General features: G+C 47.5%; 1 protein-coding gene across 1 annotated transcript in view; it reads left to right on the top strand.

Annotated features, from left to right (window-relative positions):
* WLS (Wnt ligand secretion mediator) overlaps positions 1–17,164 on the top strand; it is a 35,077-nt gene extending 17,913 nt beyond the window's left edge. The window contains exons 3-12 of the mRNA XM_082053346.1: positions 4,504–4,628; positions 5,631–5,792; positions 7,562–7,698; positions 8,086–8,254; positions 8,420–8,517; positions 9,148–9,211; positions 9,989–10,132; positions 11,721–11,804; positions 13,437–13,590; positions 14,242–17,164. Coding sequence (XP_081909472.1) covers positions 4,504–4,628; positions 5,631–5,792; positions 7,562–7,698; positions 8,086–8,254; positions 8,420–8,517; positions 9,148–9,211; positions 9,989–10,132; positions 11,721–11,804; positions 13,437–13,590; positions 14,242–14,351 — 1,247 coding nt within the window. The 3' untranslated portion in view covers positions 14,352–17,164. The remainder of the gene's footprint in view (positions 1–4,503; positions 4,629–5,630; positions 5,793–7,561; positions 7,699–8,085; positions 8,255–8,419; positions 8,518–9,147; positions 9,212–9,988; positions 10,133–11,720; positions 11,805–13,436; positions 13,591–14,241) is intronic.
* The last annotated feature ends 1,427 nt before the right edge of the window (positions 17,165–18,591 follow it).

Below are 18,591 nucleotides of genomic sequence, written 5' to 3' on the forward strand. Positions count from 1 at the left end.
TGCTGACACTGGCCTGGGCCATTTGCATTGACAAGCTGTAGTGTTCTTAACAGGGAACGTCAGTCCCTCTCTGAGCTGCTTTGCAGCATGACCTTCTCTATGCCAAGAAATAATTCCATGTCTGTCCTGACGTGGAGCAGGGTCCTGCTTCATCCCTGACTGCCACCAGCTTCAGGAGCCCCCAGAGCTGAGCTCTTGGCTTTCCTGCCTCTGTTTCACCTTGGAGAAGATTAAACCTCAAATTGTGCAATATTGAATTGACACCTAGAAATGCAGTGTCCCTGAGGAGCACAAAGTGACAGCTGTGCTGGGCAGCGGATAGTGACACCTTGATTTATCAGATGGTGTAACAGTGTGGAGAGGCCTTTATAAATTTTCATTTAAAAAAAAGACAGCTTTTCTCTGTCTAGTGGGCTTAAAATGTCAGTGAGTAAGAACAACTTCTGGTTTCCTTACAGTTGGAAAGCAATTGTGCATGGCTGAGCACTGCAGACTTCTGTTCAAATTAATCCTATGTTAGGTTTTGTAATTTTAGAGAGCTGGAACTGTAATGCAGATAACTGTAGCATTTCTTCTGTTTGCATGCGCTCCTTCCCAGACAGCGGTATTAGTATGCAGCTGGCATAGAGCCATCTTCTGAGACAACTTCTCTATTTTTAGATTATTTTAATGTGAGTGACGATATATTCTGGTAATATTACAGTGCAAAATAAATAATGGCAAAGATCTTGGGCACTGAGCATCTGGCAGTAAAATGCCAATGTGAGAAAATGTATTGGGGGTGCTCGGAGGGTAGTGGGGAGCCCCTCGCTGTGAGGGTCATGGCTCTGACCTGCATCTCACAGCCCTGGGAATGGAGACAAAGCTCTGAGCTGGGAACCCCAGCAGGAGCATCTTCTTCTCATTGGTTATCCCTGGAACGCATCATCATCTAAGGGAATTGGTCTTATTTCTGTGGGGTTTATAGCATAATCCTGTGACACAAGTGAGGTTGTCACTCAGTGCTTGAGCTAATATCAGAAGTCATTTACCAGGCTGCAAATTATCTAGACGTTATTTACAAGATCTGTGAAGGCAAGGTTGATCTGGAGTGTGCCATGAAGAGATACTCTGACATGGTCCTTGTGAGATGAAGTTTCCTGGCACGAGCAATGTCATCTCTTGCTATTGAATAAGACAGATTTTGATGTACCTGTTTCTACCTTTTATTGTTGGGAAATTCTGGAGAATCTTGATTAACATGTGTGGAGGAACCAAATAATTTGCTTTCCTCAAACATGTTGGCATCTGGGAAGCTAAGCACAGGTTTGCAGTAGTTTTTTCCTTCCTTGCGTGTGTTCATCCTCTTCTGCTGTGCCTCAGCCTTGAATAATTGAAATACTCTTAGCACTTCCAGAAGCAAAAACTGGCTTGACTGTCAGTCTCTTGCCTCCTGCTCGCTCCTCCCATCTGCTGTTTTGATGGCAAATAACACTGTTTTACAGCACCTTTCTTTTATCTTGAAGCCAAGCGTGGTGGACCATCAGCTGCTGCTCCTCTCCCTCTTTTCTGTGTGTATACCTGCCCGGGCACGCAGCCTGCCTGGGGTGTTCAGGGTATTCAGTGTTAATGCTGTGCACAAAAAGCACAGCCCCAAATTGTCTGTTCTCCATCTGACATTTTGGGAGATTCTAATCCGTGGGTCTGGAAAGGCACACACGAGCATGATACCTCCTGCCTTCTGGTTTTCATACTTGAGGGCAGCAGCAACATTTGGATGACAAAGATGAAATGCTGAAAGCTGTTTTTGTTGGATTTAATCCCAAGCATTCCAGTTTGGTTTTATGGCTTCTGAAATGAAGTTTGTAGTTCTTTTTAGGTGGGCCAAGTTTAACCTTATGTTCCCATTTATCTGTTTTGCTGGTCTTCTAAATAGCGGATCTGAGATGGCAAATTCATGTTTCATGAAAACCCAACTGATGGCTGCTGCGGAAAGGAACTCGATAGCAATCTGGATGGTGTGGATCATGTGTGGAGAAAAAAAAAATGCTCAGAAAAATCTTGATGCATCCACATCAGATGCATAACAGAGCCACCTCCAAATGCTGTATAAATAGCAGGTCTAAACCACATATCCCATCCCCGCCCCTTCCTATCGTTTTGGATGAGTGAGCCACCGCATAATCCCAACAGAAATATAGCTGAAAAGATGACAGATATATGGGACACACAGTGCTTGAAAGACTCACGCTTACGTGTCTAAACAGCCTCCTTTCAGAATTATGAAGACCAGATTTTTTTCGGAGCTGAACTCATCGATATTGACGTGTCTTTGCAGCCCGTTCCCGTGCGTGGCTGCTGCGGCCAGGGCGGGCGAGCCCCGTTTTCACACGGAAAGCTCCTGGTGGAAAGCTGTGGGTGTTGGCATCGTGTCCGCCTTCCGCAGCCGTGCAGGACGGAGCATGTACGGTGTCTGCCATGACACAGCTCTTATGGAATCTGTGTGTGTGTGTCAGCTTCCATCTGCGGAGCCATTTCTGGCCTCCTGGGCTCAGGGCTGTGCCATGATGGCTTTCCAGGGAGCTCGCAAGCAGCAGCTGTTTGCAGTGGGAGGGCACCGTTTTCCTGTTGGTACAACATATGGTTCTGTAACCATCTTCCAACACTTCATTTTCCAATGCTTCCCCATGGTGGGTGGTTCCGTAGCCACCTTCCAATGCTTCATCTTCCAGTGCTTCCCCATGGCAGGTGGCTCTGTAGCTGGCTTCTAACACCCCTCCATGGCAGGTGATTCTACTGCCATCTTCCAACCCTTTTCCAGCAGCTGTGGCTCTCAGAGTTTGGAGCTCTCTGACAAGAGGCTGGGTTGTAATATGCACATGCTCGTAGCAGAATGTGTTCTCCTTTCAGAGCCTTCCCTGGGAGCTGTGTGTGGTAAACAGGAGGATTTTACACCTGGTATTGCTGGTACAGACTTGCCCCGGGTTTTTAAACCATGTTTATGTGTTGCTGCTTGGCAGGCTTCAGCTGTAGCTCTGGATTTCATGAACTTGCTCAGTTCTGGCACCTCAAGCCTGTTCTAGCCCATCTCCTTCTTGCAGTGATCACCTCTTGGCAATACCCTAGCAAGAGCAGGTTTAGAAGCAGTTACACCCAGTATTCCAACTGCAAACACGTCCAGGAGAGGAGGAACTGACTTTTTCCACTTAAATTTGATGTGACCTTACCTGGGCATATAAACTCTATGTGTGCATTTGCTGATGTGCAAGCTGGTGCATCTGTATAGACAGAGCAAGTCAGTGCTGCTGGGGGGCATGTATGTGGAGGGGAGGGCTTAAAGTCTGGTGTAGAATGACTTAAGTTAAAAAAATACATGTAGAAAACATCAACTTCATTTCTGAGGTTCTAGGCCATCCTGGCAGTGTTCAAGGCCAGGCTGGATGGGGCTCTGAGCAACCTGGTCTGGTGGAAGGTGTCCCTGCCCAGGACAGGGGGTTGGAACTGGGTGATCTTTAGTGTCCCTTCCAACCCAAACCTTTCTATGATTCTGTGATCCCTTTTTCCAGCAAGGCCAGCATAACTACTTTTTTTTTGTTGTTTTGTTTTGTTTTCCTGTAAAGGAACTTTGTGTAGTGTTTTCTCATTCCTCTGGGAACCCTGGCTTATCTTTTCAGAGCAGATGATCTGAGCTGTGGGCAGTTGTGAAGTGATGCGGACTTTTGGTGATGCGTTTTGACTTGTCCCTTTTTGTTTCTTTCATTTAAAATCTCTCTAGTAGAAAACATTATTGTTAAGAGCTGTATTCTAGACCTTTTATTCAAGTTGTTTGGCTCCAGTGTTTATGGATGGTGAGCCTACAATCAGAAGAAACCTGAAGTTACCTTTATAGATGAATTCTGCCATCATGTCTAAATGAACAAAATGTACTATTAGTGGCACAGTCTTTCCTTTATACAGTTCACCTAACCATATGCAGTTGTGTGCTTTTTTGTGGTTTTCTGTAACTAAACGCTATTTCAATGTCAATTGAAAGCAAATCCTATGATGCACTATAGATATTTCCTGAAGCAGAAGAACCCATCGCACAGCCTTGTGTTACCTGCAGAAGGTCCGACTACAAGCCTGTTGTCTTGTCCCTCGGCCAACCCACCGTGAAGAGGCTGCTCCGTTGCTTTTTGGTTTTCTGTCTGTCTCTGCTGCTGTCTGGGTTCCAGTTTTAGATGAATTATTGTTTCTAATGCTATATGAATAAATAATGCTTTTCACCCACAACCCTAACACAAGCTGTAAGTCATGTGTTAGAAGGATTTCAGACCTTTATGACCAGTAAAAAGTCTTTCTTTTGTACTAGAGAGGAGATAAATGTTTGGGAAAAGGTAATTTGATCTGTATTGTTTGGAATGCAAAATGTTCCATTCCCCTCATAGCTGTGTGCCTCTCAGAGGTCCTCTCAAAATTGAGAGGCTCTTCTGATATTCTGCACCATTCCCCTCTAACAAGCCTGATGTCTTCTTGCTCTTGCAGAAGAAAACGCAGAAATTACCCTGGATGTGTCATTAGCGTATCGTGATGACATGTCTGATGATTGGGAAGAAATAGCCCATGCAATAGAGATCAGGAAGCTGAAATGCACCTTTGGCTCACCAAAAGTAAGGGGTTCTGATGGTGCTGGAGGTGGGAGGTGTGGGATGGTGGTGGGAGTTGTCGTCTTCCTTTCCTTCATAGTGCTTTTTAGAAGCTTTGAGTTGTTCAATCATAACTTTCAGACATGTCAGCTTTTTCTTAACTCAAAGTCTTTCAAAATCTGATGAACTCTGTATGCAATTGGTTCTGTTTGGCGATAGAAGGGGATGAAGTCGGAGACAGGCTTGAAACCATAAGGAAGAACAAGATGTGAGGTGTTGCAGAGGTGTTGTCTGGAACTCAAATGCTTTGAGATCTGTATAACCCAAACCATCCTAGGGAACTTGGAACCTTCCATCTCATGCTTTTATGGTGGACAAAACCTTGTTCTTCAGGAGTGGTGAGGAAAATCCCACCAGGGACACTGCAGCACTCAGAGAACCTAGAGAGGTGGGGCAAGAGCTTCTTAAAATAACTTCCTAGTGCCTCAGGCTATAAAGCTTGGGGGCAGAGCACACAGCTAGCACTTGAGAACAGAGCATCTTCTTTAAATAAAGATGTTTCTTTTTGTGCTGCAGAACAATTCCTGTGCTTAAATTAATCTGGTGTCTTTTGACCATGCCATGTTTTTAAGCTCTGTGTCCTGTCTTCCCACTTCACATCCCTTTCAGCAATCCACTTACATTTCTGGTAACGCCTGTACTCTTCCATACAGCCACGTATGCGTAGTAAATATGTAATAGGTGCAGAGGAGAGTATTGCTGGTAAAATAGGGCTTAAGAAACTCCAAACCAAGGCATGTGTGATTGGGGTGTGTATTTTGTTTTGGCTCAAGCTGTTCTTGCTGAGAGAGGAACCTTGGATCCCAGAATAGCCTTTCATCTCAGAAGGCTCCTGTGGCTTGAAGTATATTCAAGAGCTGGAGATGTGAACCTGTTTGAGATCAAATGCTATTGACTCAATGACCCCAAACAATGAAAAACGTGACCAAAAATGTCCCGTGTTGCTGTTCTGTGCCCTTTCTGCAGACTCTGGAGTCTGAAGGCCGTCACTACGACTGTGACTTCCTTCCCTTCATGGAGATCGGCAGCGTGGCCCACAAATACTACCTCATCAACATCCGCCTGCCCGTGAACGAGAGGAAGGGCATTAACGTGGGCATTGGGGAAATCAAGGATATCCGCCTTGTGGTGAGTGTCCGTCTGTCTGCTGTCTGTCCTTGCCAACCCCTGGCAGAGCGGCTGTGCCCCACGGTGCTGTGGCTGGCGAGGGCATCTCCCCTGGGGCTGCTGCAGTTTCTTTCTCCGTTTCCTCTTAGATCCACAGCACGTGTCCTTCTCTCCATCACAGATGGCTCCTGCCTGCAAATTGCCTTTCTGTCTTCTCCAGGAAAGCCCTCGTCCACAGCCCCCGTCTGAGGAGCCCTTCCCAGGCCTCACGCAGTGTCACCTCTGGAGTGTTGGGCTCTTCCCACAGCTCCGAGACCCCTCCCTGTGTCTTCCCCACCACATCCTAGCTGGGGTGCAAGGTCACAGCATCATTTTGATTGGAAGAGGCCCTCAAGATCATCAAGTCCAACCCTTAACCCACCCCTGGCACTACCCCATGTCCCTAAGAATCTCATCTCTGCATCTGTTCAACCCCTCCAGGGATGGTGACTCCACCACCACCCTGGGCAGCCTGTTCCAATGCCCGACAGCCCTTTGGGGAAGAAATTGTTCCAAGATCCAACCTCAACCTCCCCTGGCGCAACTTGAGGCTGTTTCGTCTGGTCCTGGCGCTTGTTCCTTGGGAGCAGAGCCTGACCCCACCGTGGCTCCAAGCTCCTCTCAGGCAGTTCAGAGATCAGAAGGTCTCCACTCAGCTCCTGTTCTCCAGGCTGAACCCCCCAGAGTCCTCCACTTGATGAAGCCTCTCGCGATGGGAGCTCAGGAGGAACAGAACAGCAGGGTTTGGGGGGCAGCTGGTCTGTCTTGCAGCTGGCCATGGCCACACAGATGTTTGGGGGGCTGTCAGCTGTCCCTGCTCCTGCCCTCCCTTGAGGTTTGGTGGCCATGGGTGCTCCCAGCTGGAGAACCTCCCACCACCATCCCTCGGGACAGGAGCAGTGAGCCAGCCGGCTGCGGTGGCTGCAGACGGCGGTGGGAGGGCCTATGTCTGGAGAAATGCGTTCATCTGGCTGATGTGTTTCCCACCAGCGATGACTTCATTTCAGGAGTATCTTGTTACTTGTCTGAGAGCAATTCTGCCAGTTTTTTCCATGCTGTGTCACAGTTCCCCACTCTTGACTGCTCTCCACCTTGCAGGGAAGCTGTGTGTCTTGGAATTTCTTTGCAGGACATTTGAAGCTGGGGCCTGAGTGCTGAGTAGGCATCTGCTCCCTTTCTTGTGTTGGGCAAACAGTGTCTTTCAAAGACTAGTTGCACCTGCAAAAATGATCCAAGGCTGGAACAGCTCTTCTATGGGACAGGCTGAGAGAGCTGGGTGTTCAGCCTCAAGAAAAGAAGCTCTGGGGAGACTTTATTGCACCTTTATGTACTTAAAAGGGGCTGATAAGAAAGATGGGGACAGACTTTTAGCAGGGCCTCTTGTGGTAGGACAAGGAGTGGTGGTTTCAAACTAAAGGAGGGAGATTGATGCCAGACATAGCGAAGAAATTGTTGCCCCTGAAGGTGATGAGAGCCTTGCCCAGGTTCCCAGAGAGGCAGTGGATGAACCATCCCTGGAGACATCCCAGGCCAGGCTGGACGGGGCTCTGAGCAACCTGAGCTGGTGAAGATGTCCCTGCTCATGGCAGGGGTGGCACTGGGGGAGCTGGGAAGGGCCCTTCAACACAAACTGTTCTATGATTCTATGTGCTTGCATGTAATGCCACATACATGTCTTTCCTGTAAGGAGCAGCACAGATTAACGATGTTAAACCTGCACAGCAGTTACATTCCACCTTGATTTTCCATAGGGCATCCATCAAAATGGAGGCTTTACGAAAGTGTGGTTTGCCATGAAGACCTTCCTCACCCCCAGCATTTTGATTATCATGATCTGGTACTGGAGACGGATCACGCTGATGACACGCGCTCCTGTCCTGCTGGAGAAGTGAGTGGGGGCTCGTGTGCTGGCCAAGGTGACCCTCAGGCAAGAGGACCTTGACCAATGTGGTCACTGCTCCCTGGCAGAGCTTGTGTTTGGGAAGACAGGAGTGTCTCTTCTCTGTCCCCTTCCTGCACCCAGGCATACTGGGAGCAGGAGACCCCCATAGCTTCTCTTCTCTTTTCTATTAAACCCCCAGAGAACAAGCAGTTGCATTTGCCTGTAGCTGCTCAGAGGGTCTCAGGCCCAGGGGGTTTGCTGCCAGGAGGTGACCCGCCACTGCCCAAATGCTGCTGAATTTTCTTCTGTTGTTCTTCATGCACAGCTTCGGCTTCTGGGGCTCTGTGTCCTGGCCTTGCAAAGTGGAAAGAAATGGTGTTTCTGCCTCTCCAGGGTCATCTTTGCTCTGGGAATTTCCATGACATTCATTAACATCCCCGTGGAGTGGTTTTCCATCGGATTTGACTGGACTTGGATGTTGCTCTTTGGAGATATTCGACAAGGCATCTTCTATGCCATGCTTCTGTCGTTTTGGATCATCTTCTGTGGAGAGCACATGATGGTGGGTATGACAGAAGAAAAGGTGGTTTCCAGCCCCACCGTCAACTTCTTTGTACATACAGAGTGTTGGAAACAATGTTGTGGGGACTTGCTCCGGGTGAGAGGACTTCACCATAGCTTGCTTTTCCTTTTTCTCTTCTTCCCCATCTCTTGACCCTCCGATTAGGATCAGAACGAGCGGAATCGTCTCTCGGGGTACTGGAAGCAGGTTGGACCCATAGCTGTTGGCTCCTTCTGCCTCTTCATCTTTGACATGTGTGAGAGGTAGGTGCAGTGCTGCTCCCCAGGGCCAGCTGTCCCCGGCCACCTCCCACCATGGGGACGGCAGGTTGGACCCATGGCTGGATGCCCCATCTCATGAAGTGAGGAGAAGCTCCTGTCAGTGCCGTGGAGCATCTCACAGCAGCATCTTGTCTCATAGGGTGTAAATAAACATGTCCCACGTTATCTCCTCCTTGCCTGAACAGGGAAGCAACTCTTCCTAGGCTGCAGAGCAGATGTGGGCTCTCTTAGCGCAGTCTCTCTGTACTTACAAGGGACTGATAAGAAAGATGGGGACAGACTTTTGAGCAGGGCCTATTGGGATAGGACAAGGGGTGATAGTTTTAAACTAAGAGAGGGAGATTCAGGCTGGACATGAGGAAGAAATTGTTGCCCCTGAGGGTGATGAGAGCCTGGCCCAGGGTGCCCAGAGAGGTGGTGGATGAACCATCCCTGGAGACATCCCAGCCCAGGCTGGATGGGGCTCTGAGCAACCTGAGCTGGTGAAGATGTCCCTGCTCATGGCAGGGGTGGCACTGGGGGAGCCAGGAAGGTCCCTTCAACCCAAAGTGTTTGTGATTCTCTGAGCCCCTTGGTTTCTCTGCAGCTGGGTGTTTTCTCTCCTCTTTGCAGGGGGGTGCAGCTGAAGAACCCCTTCTACAGCATCTGGACCACCGAAGTTGGCACGGAGCTGGCTGTATCCTTCTGCACGGCTCCGGGCAGGAGGCGACTTCTCCTGGCAGACACCTGGAGGGTGTGGGGAACCCTCCTCCTTTGGGCACATGAGGGCTGTGAGGGGTGCTTAGGTGCTGTGGGAGATGCTGGTGTCATTTGGAAGAAGGAGCACTGACAGTTTGGAGCTGGGGACTGTGCTTGGGAAGTCACTGGAGAACTGAACCTGTGTACAAGATGACTGAGATTTGGGGGAAAGCATGAGGGATTTAGGTTCTGAGTGTCATCACTGTAGCCCCAGAGCCTGTGCTGTCCCATCAGCACCCGCTTAACTTTCTCCCTTGGCCCCAGTTCAATGGCATCTGCTCCAGGACTCTCCATTCACTGCCATCACTCGGGGACACGTCGCTGAGGCGTTTCCATGAATTGCTGGTTCAGGTCCCACTGGCAGGTCTTGCTTTCACTGCCATTAGCTTATCTCAGCCCGGTAATCCCAACTAATGTGATTATTTCCCCTTCAGCAGCATCCAGCTACAGTGCAGGAGCCTCCCTGGAGACTGTGCCGGTTGGCAATGTCTTCCCAAATCCCAGCAGATTTCGGAGGGGCAGGCATTTTGGTGGGTTGTCCCTCCTCAGTGCTGTGCCGAGCTTGCGGGCAGGCTGCCGTCCTGAGCCATCGCTGCCCGCTACAAGTTTAATTATAATCTTTAAGACAATATTAAAATATGTGAATTGCCCGGATGATGTTTGCTGTTATTTCTGTTTAGCTCATACCATTTTTTTCTTAACTTACACTGCCCAGATGGCCTTTATTATCGTCGCAGGAATCTGCTTGTGTCTCTATTTTCTCTTCCTGTGTTTTATGGTCTTCCAAGTGTTCAGAAACATCAGTGGGAAGCAGTCAAGCCTCCCAGCCATGAGCAAGGCTCGCCGCCTTCATTACGAGGTAACGTCCCTCCTCACTGCACAGATTCTGTATTTTTAAAATGCATTTTTGACATTAAAGTCTATATTGAGACCTTCTCTATCCATATGGTCCTGAATTGGGACATCTGATTTTTATTGGCTTTCTTGTGTTGCTCAGATCGCCTCAAGATTTTTTATTTGACTGTCATGAAGTTTCTTTATTGGGTTTTTAGTCCCTCTGAATTATTTTAAACTGCCAGGAGGGTATATAAGGAACCTCTCTTTTCTGATCAGTAGTTGTGATCTCTCAGCTTACTGAACAGTATTGGAGGATAGAAGAAAATTGGCCAAATTACCATTTAAATTACTATGGGGGCGTACGCCCATCACCTCCTTGTGCCTCTGTTTCTCCTTATTAATGATTGTCTCTAATGGAAAGTATTCCTAAGACCACCCTGTTTTTCCATATTGTGAATTCAGATTTATGGGTTGTCTCTTCCTAAACGAGTTGCAGAAGGGAAACTGTCCTGCTAGGATCAAAATGCGATGTGTTCAGCCCATTATCCCCATTTTTAGCCTATAATTTTTTTATCTCGTTTCTGTCCTAGTCGTCTTTAACTGCTGCAAAACACGAGGAGATCGCTTCAAGTTTTGTTTCCATGGATGTGTAAATATTTATCGCTAATGTTGTTCTGTTAAGTGATGGTCACTTCTGACTTGAACAAGTGCATTATCACCCATCAGGAATGCGCATAAAAACTAGAAAATCACACTTGAGAGAATGTGAACAAAATATTGAGCATTTTTTTTCCACATTTCACTTTAGCAACAGGCACAGGACTTGAGCTTGTATTGCACGTGAATCTGGTCTGGAAGAGTTAAATTAATAGTCATTTGTTGTCACAGTGTGGCACAGTCATTGCGCAGACACTGACATTTCCACCAAAATTCCAGAAACAGGTTAAAAAAACACACACAAAACAAAACAAACCGAAAAGAATTTGTAAGTTAAAATGTAAAACTAGTATGGTAAAAGCAAGTATGGTATGCAGTCGGATTCCCAGCCAAGGGAGCTTGAGCTATAGTTTGTTTTATAACATACGTTTTTCTGTGATAGCCAGCATGATTTTGACCAGCGCTGGGAATTGCTGCGTTTTGCAGACAGAGCGGGGAGGTGAGGATGAGGCCGATACCGGTGCCCGCTCTGTGGACACGCCGGCTTGTCCTGCTCAGCCCCACGAGCCTCACAGATGGTGGGTTTACAACAGCTGTGAGCAATCAGGCTGAAACCCACGGCTGACACCGACCTGCCTCCTCTGCCATGTTATCTGGTGGTAAATCGGTCCCAAAAACAGATGCAATGGAAAGGCAGAGCTGTCCAGACGTGCCCACCCCGCTGCAGCATCCCGGAGAGACGCAGATGTGTGGGGAGCGGAGAATATGTCGCAGACGCAGGGCAGGAGTGGGTGGAGGTTGTTTTGCTTTGGGGTTTCGTGGGTTGGCCCCTTTTTTTCCTTTGCCTTTTTTTTCTTTAATTTTGTTTTTATACTTGTGTCCTGTATATGCTAAAAAACAAATGGATTTTGTGGATTCTGTTGGTGTGACCAGTGACATTTCTGTCTAAACAGGGACTGATTTTTAGGTTCAAGTTCCTGATGCTCATCACCCTGGCTTGTGCAGCAATGACCGTCATCTTCTTCATTGTCAGCCAGGTGAGTGATCATAGAATCATAGAATAATTTTGATTGGATCAGACCCTCAGGATCATCAAGTCCACCTGTTCTCCCAGCCCTGGCACTGACCCATGTCCCTGAGAACCTCGTCTCTGTGTCTGTTCAACCCCTCCAGGGATGGTGACTCCACCACTGCCCTGGGCAGCCTGTTCCAATGCCTGACAGCCCTTTGGGGAAGAAATTGTTCCCCAGATCCAACCTCAACCTCCCCTGGTGCAACTTGAGGCCATTTGATGAGACTCAGCTCCCTCTGAGAACATCAGCCTCCAGTTCCCTCACCACTGACATCTTGCTGTTCAGATAAGACGTGCCCATTATAAGCAGATTATCTAATAAGTTGCTTTTCAAGAAGTTGTTTTCGTTTATTTGAAGCGCTGCCATCAAATTGTTCAGGCTGAAGCCTCAACGAAGGCCTTTGGCTGAGGGTGAGGTTTGGGGCTCTGCTGTTTGAAATATCAGCCAACACACTTTAGTCATTTCTGAGAACTCAGCAAGAGGAAAATGTTCTGTTCGCATTGAAAAAACCCGGTAGCTTTATCCGCCCGCAGAGAAATAACAGAATTCAATCCTCCCTAGGCTGACTTTGCGATGCTACTGTTTCCAACAGCCTCTTTACCTATTTATTGTGAGCCCCAATGCAATCTCTGTATAAATGAGCTCACATCATTACTTAAATGTGTCATTTCTGGTTGTTCCCAAGCAGAGGCAGCTCATAGCTTTGGGAGAGCCCTGGGTGCAGCCTCGCAAGTGCAGTCTTAGTGAATTTTGGGTGCAAGAGCAGTTTGTCCCTTACTGCACCACTTATGCTTTGGGATACATGCTGGGTCCCAATGCAAAATACAGCAGCAGATTATTTTGCTCTTAAAAATCTGTTAGACTGAAGCGCTGATTTGAGGAATGTCACTTGGCAATTCATTTCATCACTGGCCATTAAATGACCATCACTGTGTGTGGGCATAAAGCAAATTATCTTGTTCAGCTCTTCCTTATAAGCTTTTATTCCTTATAAGCTTTCCCCTTTATGTTTTTTTCTTTAATGGACAGCCGGCATTTCAGTGCGATCTGTCTGCTATCTTCAAGTAATATTAATATTGATGATATTTTTGTAAATCTTGACAAATATCTGCATGTCTAAGGCTGATGCTGTCAGCCTTGGCCCCTCTTGTAAGGCAGAAGCAGCAAGCAGGTATTCAGCACATCAGCTCCTCGCATTATTCATGCTGGTTTTCCTTCCATAAAAGCTCTATTTATAGAAGTCTGATGTTTTCAGATGTAACTAGTTGTCTCCTAGGTACTGCCCTTGATGTGGCGATCTTTGCTGAACACATCAGTTACGGCAGCGACACATCGCACAAGATGAGAGATTTTGTCACATTTAAGAATGATAAATCAAAGTTAAAGAAATCCTGGTGCAATCATTTTGTAAGGACCATTTTTTCCTGGAGATAGAGACTAAAGAGGAGAATCCTCGCCTTTCTTCACCGCGTCACTGAATCTGTTGTTCTCCATTTACTCCATCCTGTTGAAGTCAGTGCTTTGGGGGTCACTCCTGTATTTTACAGAATTTGGTCTTGCTGACTGGCCCACGCGTGTCTGCTTTCTCCTGGGCAGGTGACAGAGGGCCACTGGAAGTGGGGGGACATCACAATCCAGGTGAACAGCGCCTTCTTCACCGGCATCTATGGCATGTGGAACCTCTACGTCTTTGCCTTGATGTTCCTGTACGCACCGTCGCACAAGAATTATGGGGAAGACCAGTCTAATGGTAAATGCCTCTAAATGAGCTGGAGGCTGTCGTGGGAAGAAAGTGGTACAAAGTGGGTGATGCCTTTTGTGCCTTTTTTTTTTTTTTTTTTCCCCAAATTGTATTTTGATAGAATAGAACCATAGAATCACAGGGCGGTTTGGGTTGGAAGGACCTTCCCAGCTCCCCCAGTGCCACCCCTGCCATGAGCAGGGACATCTTCACCAGCTCAGGTTGCTCAGAACCCTGAAATGTTATGCAAAGGATGGTTTGTTTTTCTTAGCAGACATTTAAATTAATTACTAGGTTAGGACAGCTTTCAGTATTAAGCCAAGGCTGTTTTAAACCTTCTAGGTGTTTCTTGTACTTTTTAGCATTGCCCAGCTGTGTGTAGTTTGAATGGAGGAACAAGGAGAGGAGAACATAGAAATCTGGGCAAGTGGAGAATGGCAGAGCTGTTGGATTCCATAGCCTTCAGTAGCACAGAAATCATCCTTTGCCAATATGTTTGGATTTAGATAACTTTAAAGTAAAGCATTCATAGAAATGTTGTGTGGTCCATGGCTCAGGTAGCTGCTGAAAGCCTGGAGAGAATAAAACTGATCTTTAGCTTTCTGATTGTCAAATATTCTATTGTGAGCCCAGGCTGACGACATTACTTTTGTTTCTCAGGTGACCTGGGAGTCAACAGCGGGGAAGAGCTGCAGCTGACCACCACCATCACCCACGTGGACGGCCCCACCGAGGTCTACAAGCTGGCTCGCAAGGAGGCTCAGGAGTGACGTGGATGAGGCTCAGCCGGGACCCAGCGCGGGGTGACAGCAGGGGACAGCATGAGGCTGCCCAGGAGGAGACCTTGCCGACTGCACTTGCTCCTCCAGCACCCCGAGTATTGTCATGGAGCGGTGACGCCGAGCAGAACGTTTGTAAACTCTTTACTATGGTGTAGTTATTCCTGGGGGGGAGGGATATGTATATTGTGTTACACTCGAGCACGTAAAAACCTGCTAGAAAAAAGTACTAAGGTTGCAAAGTCGCCCATTGGGAGGTCAGGAGGGGCCAGAGCTGGTGTGGGGCGGGTTTTCTTTGGCTGCCGTGTGCCTGTGCATGAAGGTGGTGCAGGAAGCTCAGTCCATGAGCACATATTCAGTACTTCTTGGTTTTTTGTGTGCAACTTTAAGCAAGGTGTTGGTTAACATGGGAACTAATGCCTCATTGTTAAATCATTTAATTCCATCTATAATTGTATTGAACCTTGTTTGAGGTCTTTAGTACAGCCCCGCAGCAAACCTCTGTCGCTTGAATGAAGCACAGCTGGGGAAGGGAGTAGACAGTTTGTAATATATAAGATTTTAGTAAAAGCAGCAGTGTGCTTAGTCAGTGTGTTTTACAGCTGTATGTTAAACGTAGGGGAATAAAAATCTGGGTGCCGCGTTGTGGGGGAAAGGGATGCTCGTGTCCCGAGGTCCTGGCGGTGCCGCAGCCAGATCCTGCCTATTCTCAGCCCGTTTGGCTCTCTCTCCCTCTTGTCTTACTCCATCTGACCCTTTTGTTATGGCTCATTCATTTTCACGCTGCCCATGTGCCGTGGGGAGAGCAGAAAGGCCGCAGGAGGGACAGTGTGCTCTCAGTGACTGGGCCGTCCCACTCCTCCTTGCATTGCCGGGATGGGGAACGCTTGGCAGAGCTGGATCCTTCCAGGGATTATCGGGTTTGAGAACATTCGCTTGTCCTGGCGCTAACGTGGATATTTGCTTTTTGAAGCAAAAGCAGATGGTGAGGTTGCTCGCCCCTACACTGTGAGATTGTTGGCAGCGCGAGGGGAATGAGAACTGACATGGGATAGAGGCGTAAACTGGACCATGCTGGGGACCAGTTAATGAAGCATGGCCAGAAGGGTCTTTGCTGCCCAAGGGAAACCTGGAGGATCTAGAGAGCCTCATCATCTGGCACTCCTAATTGTCTGTGTTAATTGCCTGTAACACATAACCTCCCGGTTTAGTACCTAAAAGATAAGAATGTGCTACTGGTGTCTGTTGAGGAAGGGTGAGAGATCACAGAATCACAGAATGTGATTGGAAGGGACCTCGAAAGATCATCTAGATGAGGGAAGAGGGGCAGCTTCCCAAGCCTCTGACATGCATCGCAGATACTGGTAGAAACACCATCCTGGGAAAGAGAGCACGACGTCCTTGGATTCTTAAAACTTCACATCAGTTGTTAGAGTACTAAGGCCGCAAAATGGAAGTATAATTGGGAAATATCAGAACTGAGGTCACCTGTGAAACCTTAGTGTATCTATAACCAATGTATGGATTGTGACAGTCAATTAAAGCCCATTGCCTGCTTGCTTTGCCATCACATTCTGGTTTGCCTGTGAGTTGGGGCTCCGGTTTGCACCGGTAGGTGCTGGTCTGTTGCGATTCCCCTCCCAGCAAACAGCTTTTCCCCGGTGCTGCCCTGTGCACCCTGCACATCCACCCCGCTCCGTGCACGGGTTGCGGCTCCATTCAGCTCCAGCCACCCCAGCACCACTGCAGGCACGTTCATAACAAAATCCAGCACCAACTTGCTTTGCCTCTTGCTTTTCCTTCCCCGTAGGTAATCATGAATCCTTTTCGTTGCTGGGAACCCCAATTTGTGCTCCATCGAATGGGTCTCTGATTGGAGTGCTCTGTTTTTAATTGGAGCTACTATTAAAAGAAGATAATACTGTTCATTGTTCTGTTCAGCCCCACTGGGATGTGGTTTCGGAGCAGAGGAACACTGAACGCATCGCTCCGGGTGATGTCCCTCGTGTGCTGCTGTGTCTGAGCATGCAAAGTCCCTGTGGCACAGAAAAAGTGCTGAGCACCACTCAAGGAGTCAGCTTTGGGTGATTTTTTGGATACTTGAACTGGAAGACTAGTCATTTTTTATAAGTTTAGTTTGTTTTGGTTTTGTAAAATGGGATGATAATGCCCCTGTACTGAAATGAAATGTAGTTTAAAAGAAAAAAAAAAAGGCAAAATGAAAAAAAGTAGTGTGCACACTTACTGTATGTGGAATAAGTGCTGGGACTGTACCTTCAACATGTAAGCAGTTAACATAAGGAAAACAAATACTAGTAGGTAAAGCAGTGTTCCTACTTGTGGTAGTTGTTCCCTTACAAAGTTAATTAAATTAATGCACATCATCATAATGCCAGCATGTTCCTGGCTGAGTGCTCGACTTTGCAACTTTAATGTGCTTTTTACATTGGGTTCTTATGTGATATTTATGTTGTTCCGATAGATGTGTCCGTGGTTTCTTTTACAGCTTAGTATAGCGTTGCATTTTGTAAAGGCTCCTTACAAATGGGGAACTGCAGCTTTAAAACCAAATTTTGTGTCAAAACTAACCATTTGTTTACGGGACGCGTGTATGTGTGCGTGCGCGCGTGTGTGGTTTTTTATGTCTTAATTCCTAAGCCCTACTTATATGTCTGAGAAATAGTTCCTGGGTCTTATTAAGCTATATCCTTTTTTTGTTTAGGTTGAGTTCAGTTTTTACAGAATGCTTTAAGCAACCTGGAAAACGTGTAGTTTTGTTAATTTAAATAAAATATACAATATTGTGGATTTGTGGTCGGCCTGCTTCACTGACTGAGGAATTGTAGCTCTTGTGCTGTGATCTCATTTGCTTTTATTTGGTCTCTTACTCTGGGCGGTTGCAAGTTGCATAACTTGTTGCTGGGGAAAATGATTGAAAATTTGATGACAACAGATTAATTTTGATACCAACAGCTTGAAGTTCCCATTGCAATCGAGGCTGCCTCAATACAATGGCACATGAGATATGGGAGAAACTGGGCTGCCGAGTTTTAGGCAGAGCCCATGGCTCCATTTCTGCTGCAGCTTCTCTGCCCCAGCGAGGAACGGGGGCTGCTGGAAGATGAACTAGAAGCAGTACAGCACTTTCTGGATCTAACAAATTTCAAAAGAGCAAATTCATGAATTTTAAATAACTGTAAAACCACTGCCACCCTCCCACTCGGTTTCTCCTCCCAGGTTACTTGTTCTGGCTTTTTGCTGGCTGGGGAGAGCTCTGCCCTGGCAGGGCTTGGCTGCCCTCTGCTGCCACAGAACACGGCTTTCGGACAAGAAAATACAAAATAAATCCCTTACCTCTAAAAATGTGTGAAATTTGCTTGTGTGCAGAGGTTCCTATTAGCTCCTTTTAGCTGCTCAGGGTCAGAGCCGTCCCAGGAGCTTTATGAGTCTGTGCCACCGGGCAGGGACATGGTGAGGACTGGAGAGGAATGGGACAAACCTGAGAGCTTCTTTAGAAGGCTGTTTGGTGCTGCCATGAGCTGCTGACTTCAGCAGAAGGGAAATGGGTTATAATAGACTTCTGTGGGTAAGCTGGGGACCACAGTTTTTGAGGTCAGCAAAGGGTCTTTGGTTGGAAAAGTGTTTCTCATAGGACCACTTTCTGCATTTTCTTAGAGGTCTGGGCCCAGAGTCTTTTTTTTTTTTTTTTTTTCCTCTAAAGCTGGTTTGTGACTGAAGAGCAAAGCAAGGAGCTGCCACGAGAAGGCTGTGCTGTGATTCTGCAGTGATGTTCGGGGAGGTACTGGGGATGCCCATCCCTCTAGCAGGGTATGTTAGCTCTGGGACAGGCTCAGGGAAGGGTGACAAAAATGATGGCAAGTCAGGCAGCTGTCTTTCACTGCATGCGTGACAAGGGGTGATGGTTTTAAACTAAAGGAGAAAGATTCGGGCAGGACATGAGGAAGAAATTGTTGCCCCTGAGGGTGGTGAGAGCCTGGCCCAGGTTCCCAGAGAGGTGGTGGATGAACCGTCCCTGGAGACATCCTAGGCCAGGCTGGACAGGGCTCTGAGCAACCTGAGCTGGTGAAGATGTCCCTGCTCATGGCAGGGGTGGCACTGGGGGAGCTGGGACAGTCCCTTCAATCCAAACCATTCCATGATTCTGTCCCTGCTGGCCACAGGCTCTGGCAGCAAGGCTTGTGGGATGGATCTGGCTCATGTTTCCCACCTT

Source organism: Streptopelia decaocto, assembly GCF_964273445.1.
Source record: "Streptopelia decaocto genome assembly, chromosome: 5".
NCBI lineage: Eukaryota > Metazoa > Chordata > Aves > Columbiformes > Columbidae > Streptopelia > Streptopelia decaocto.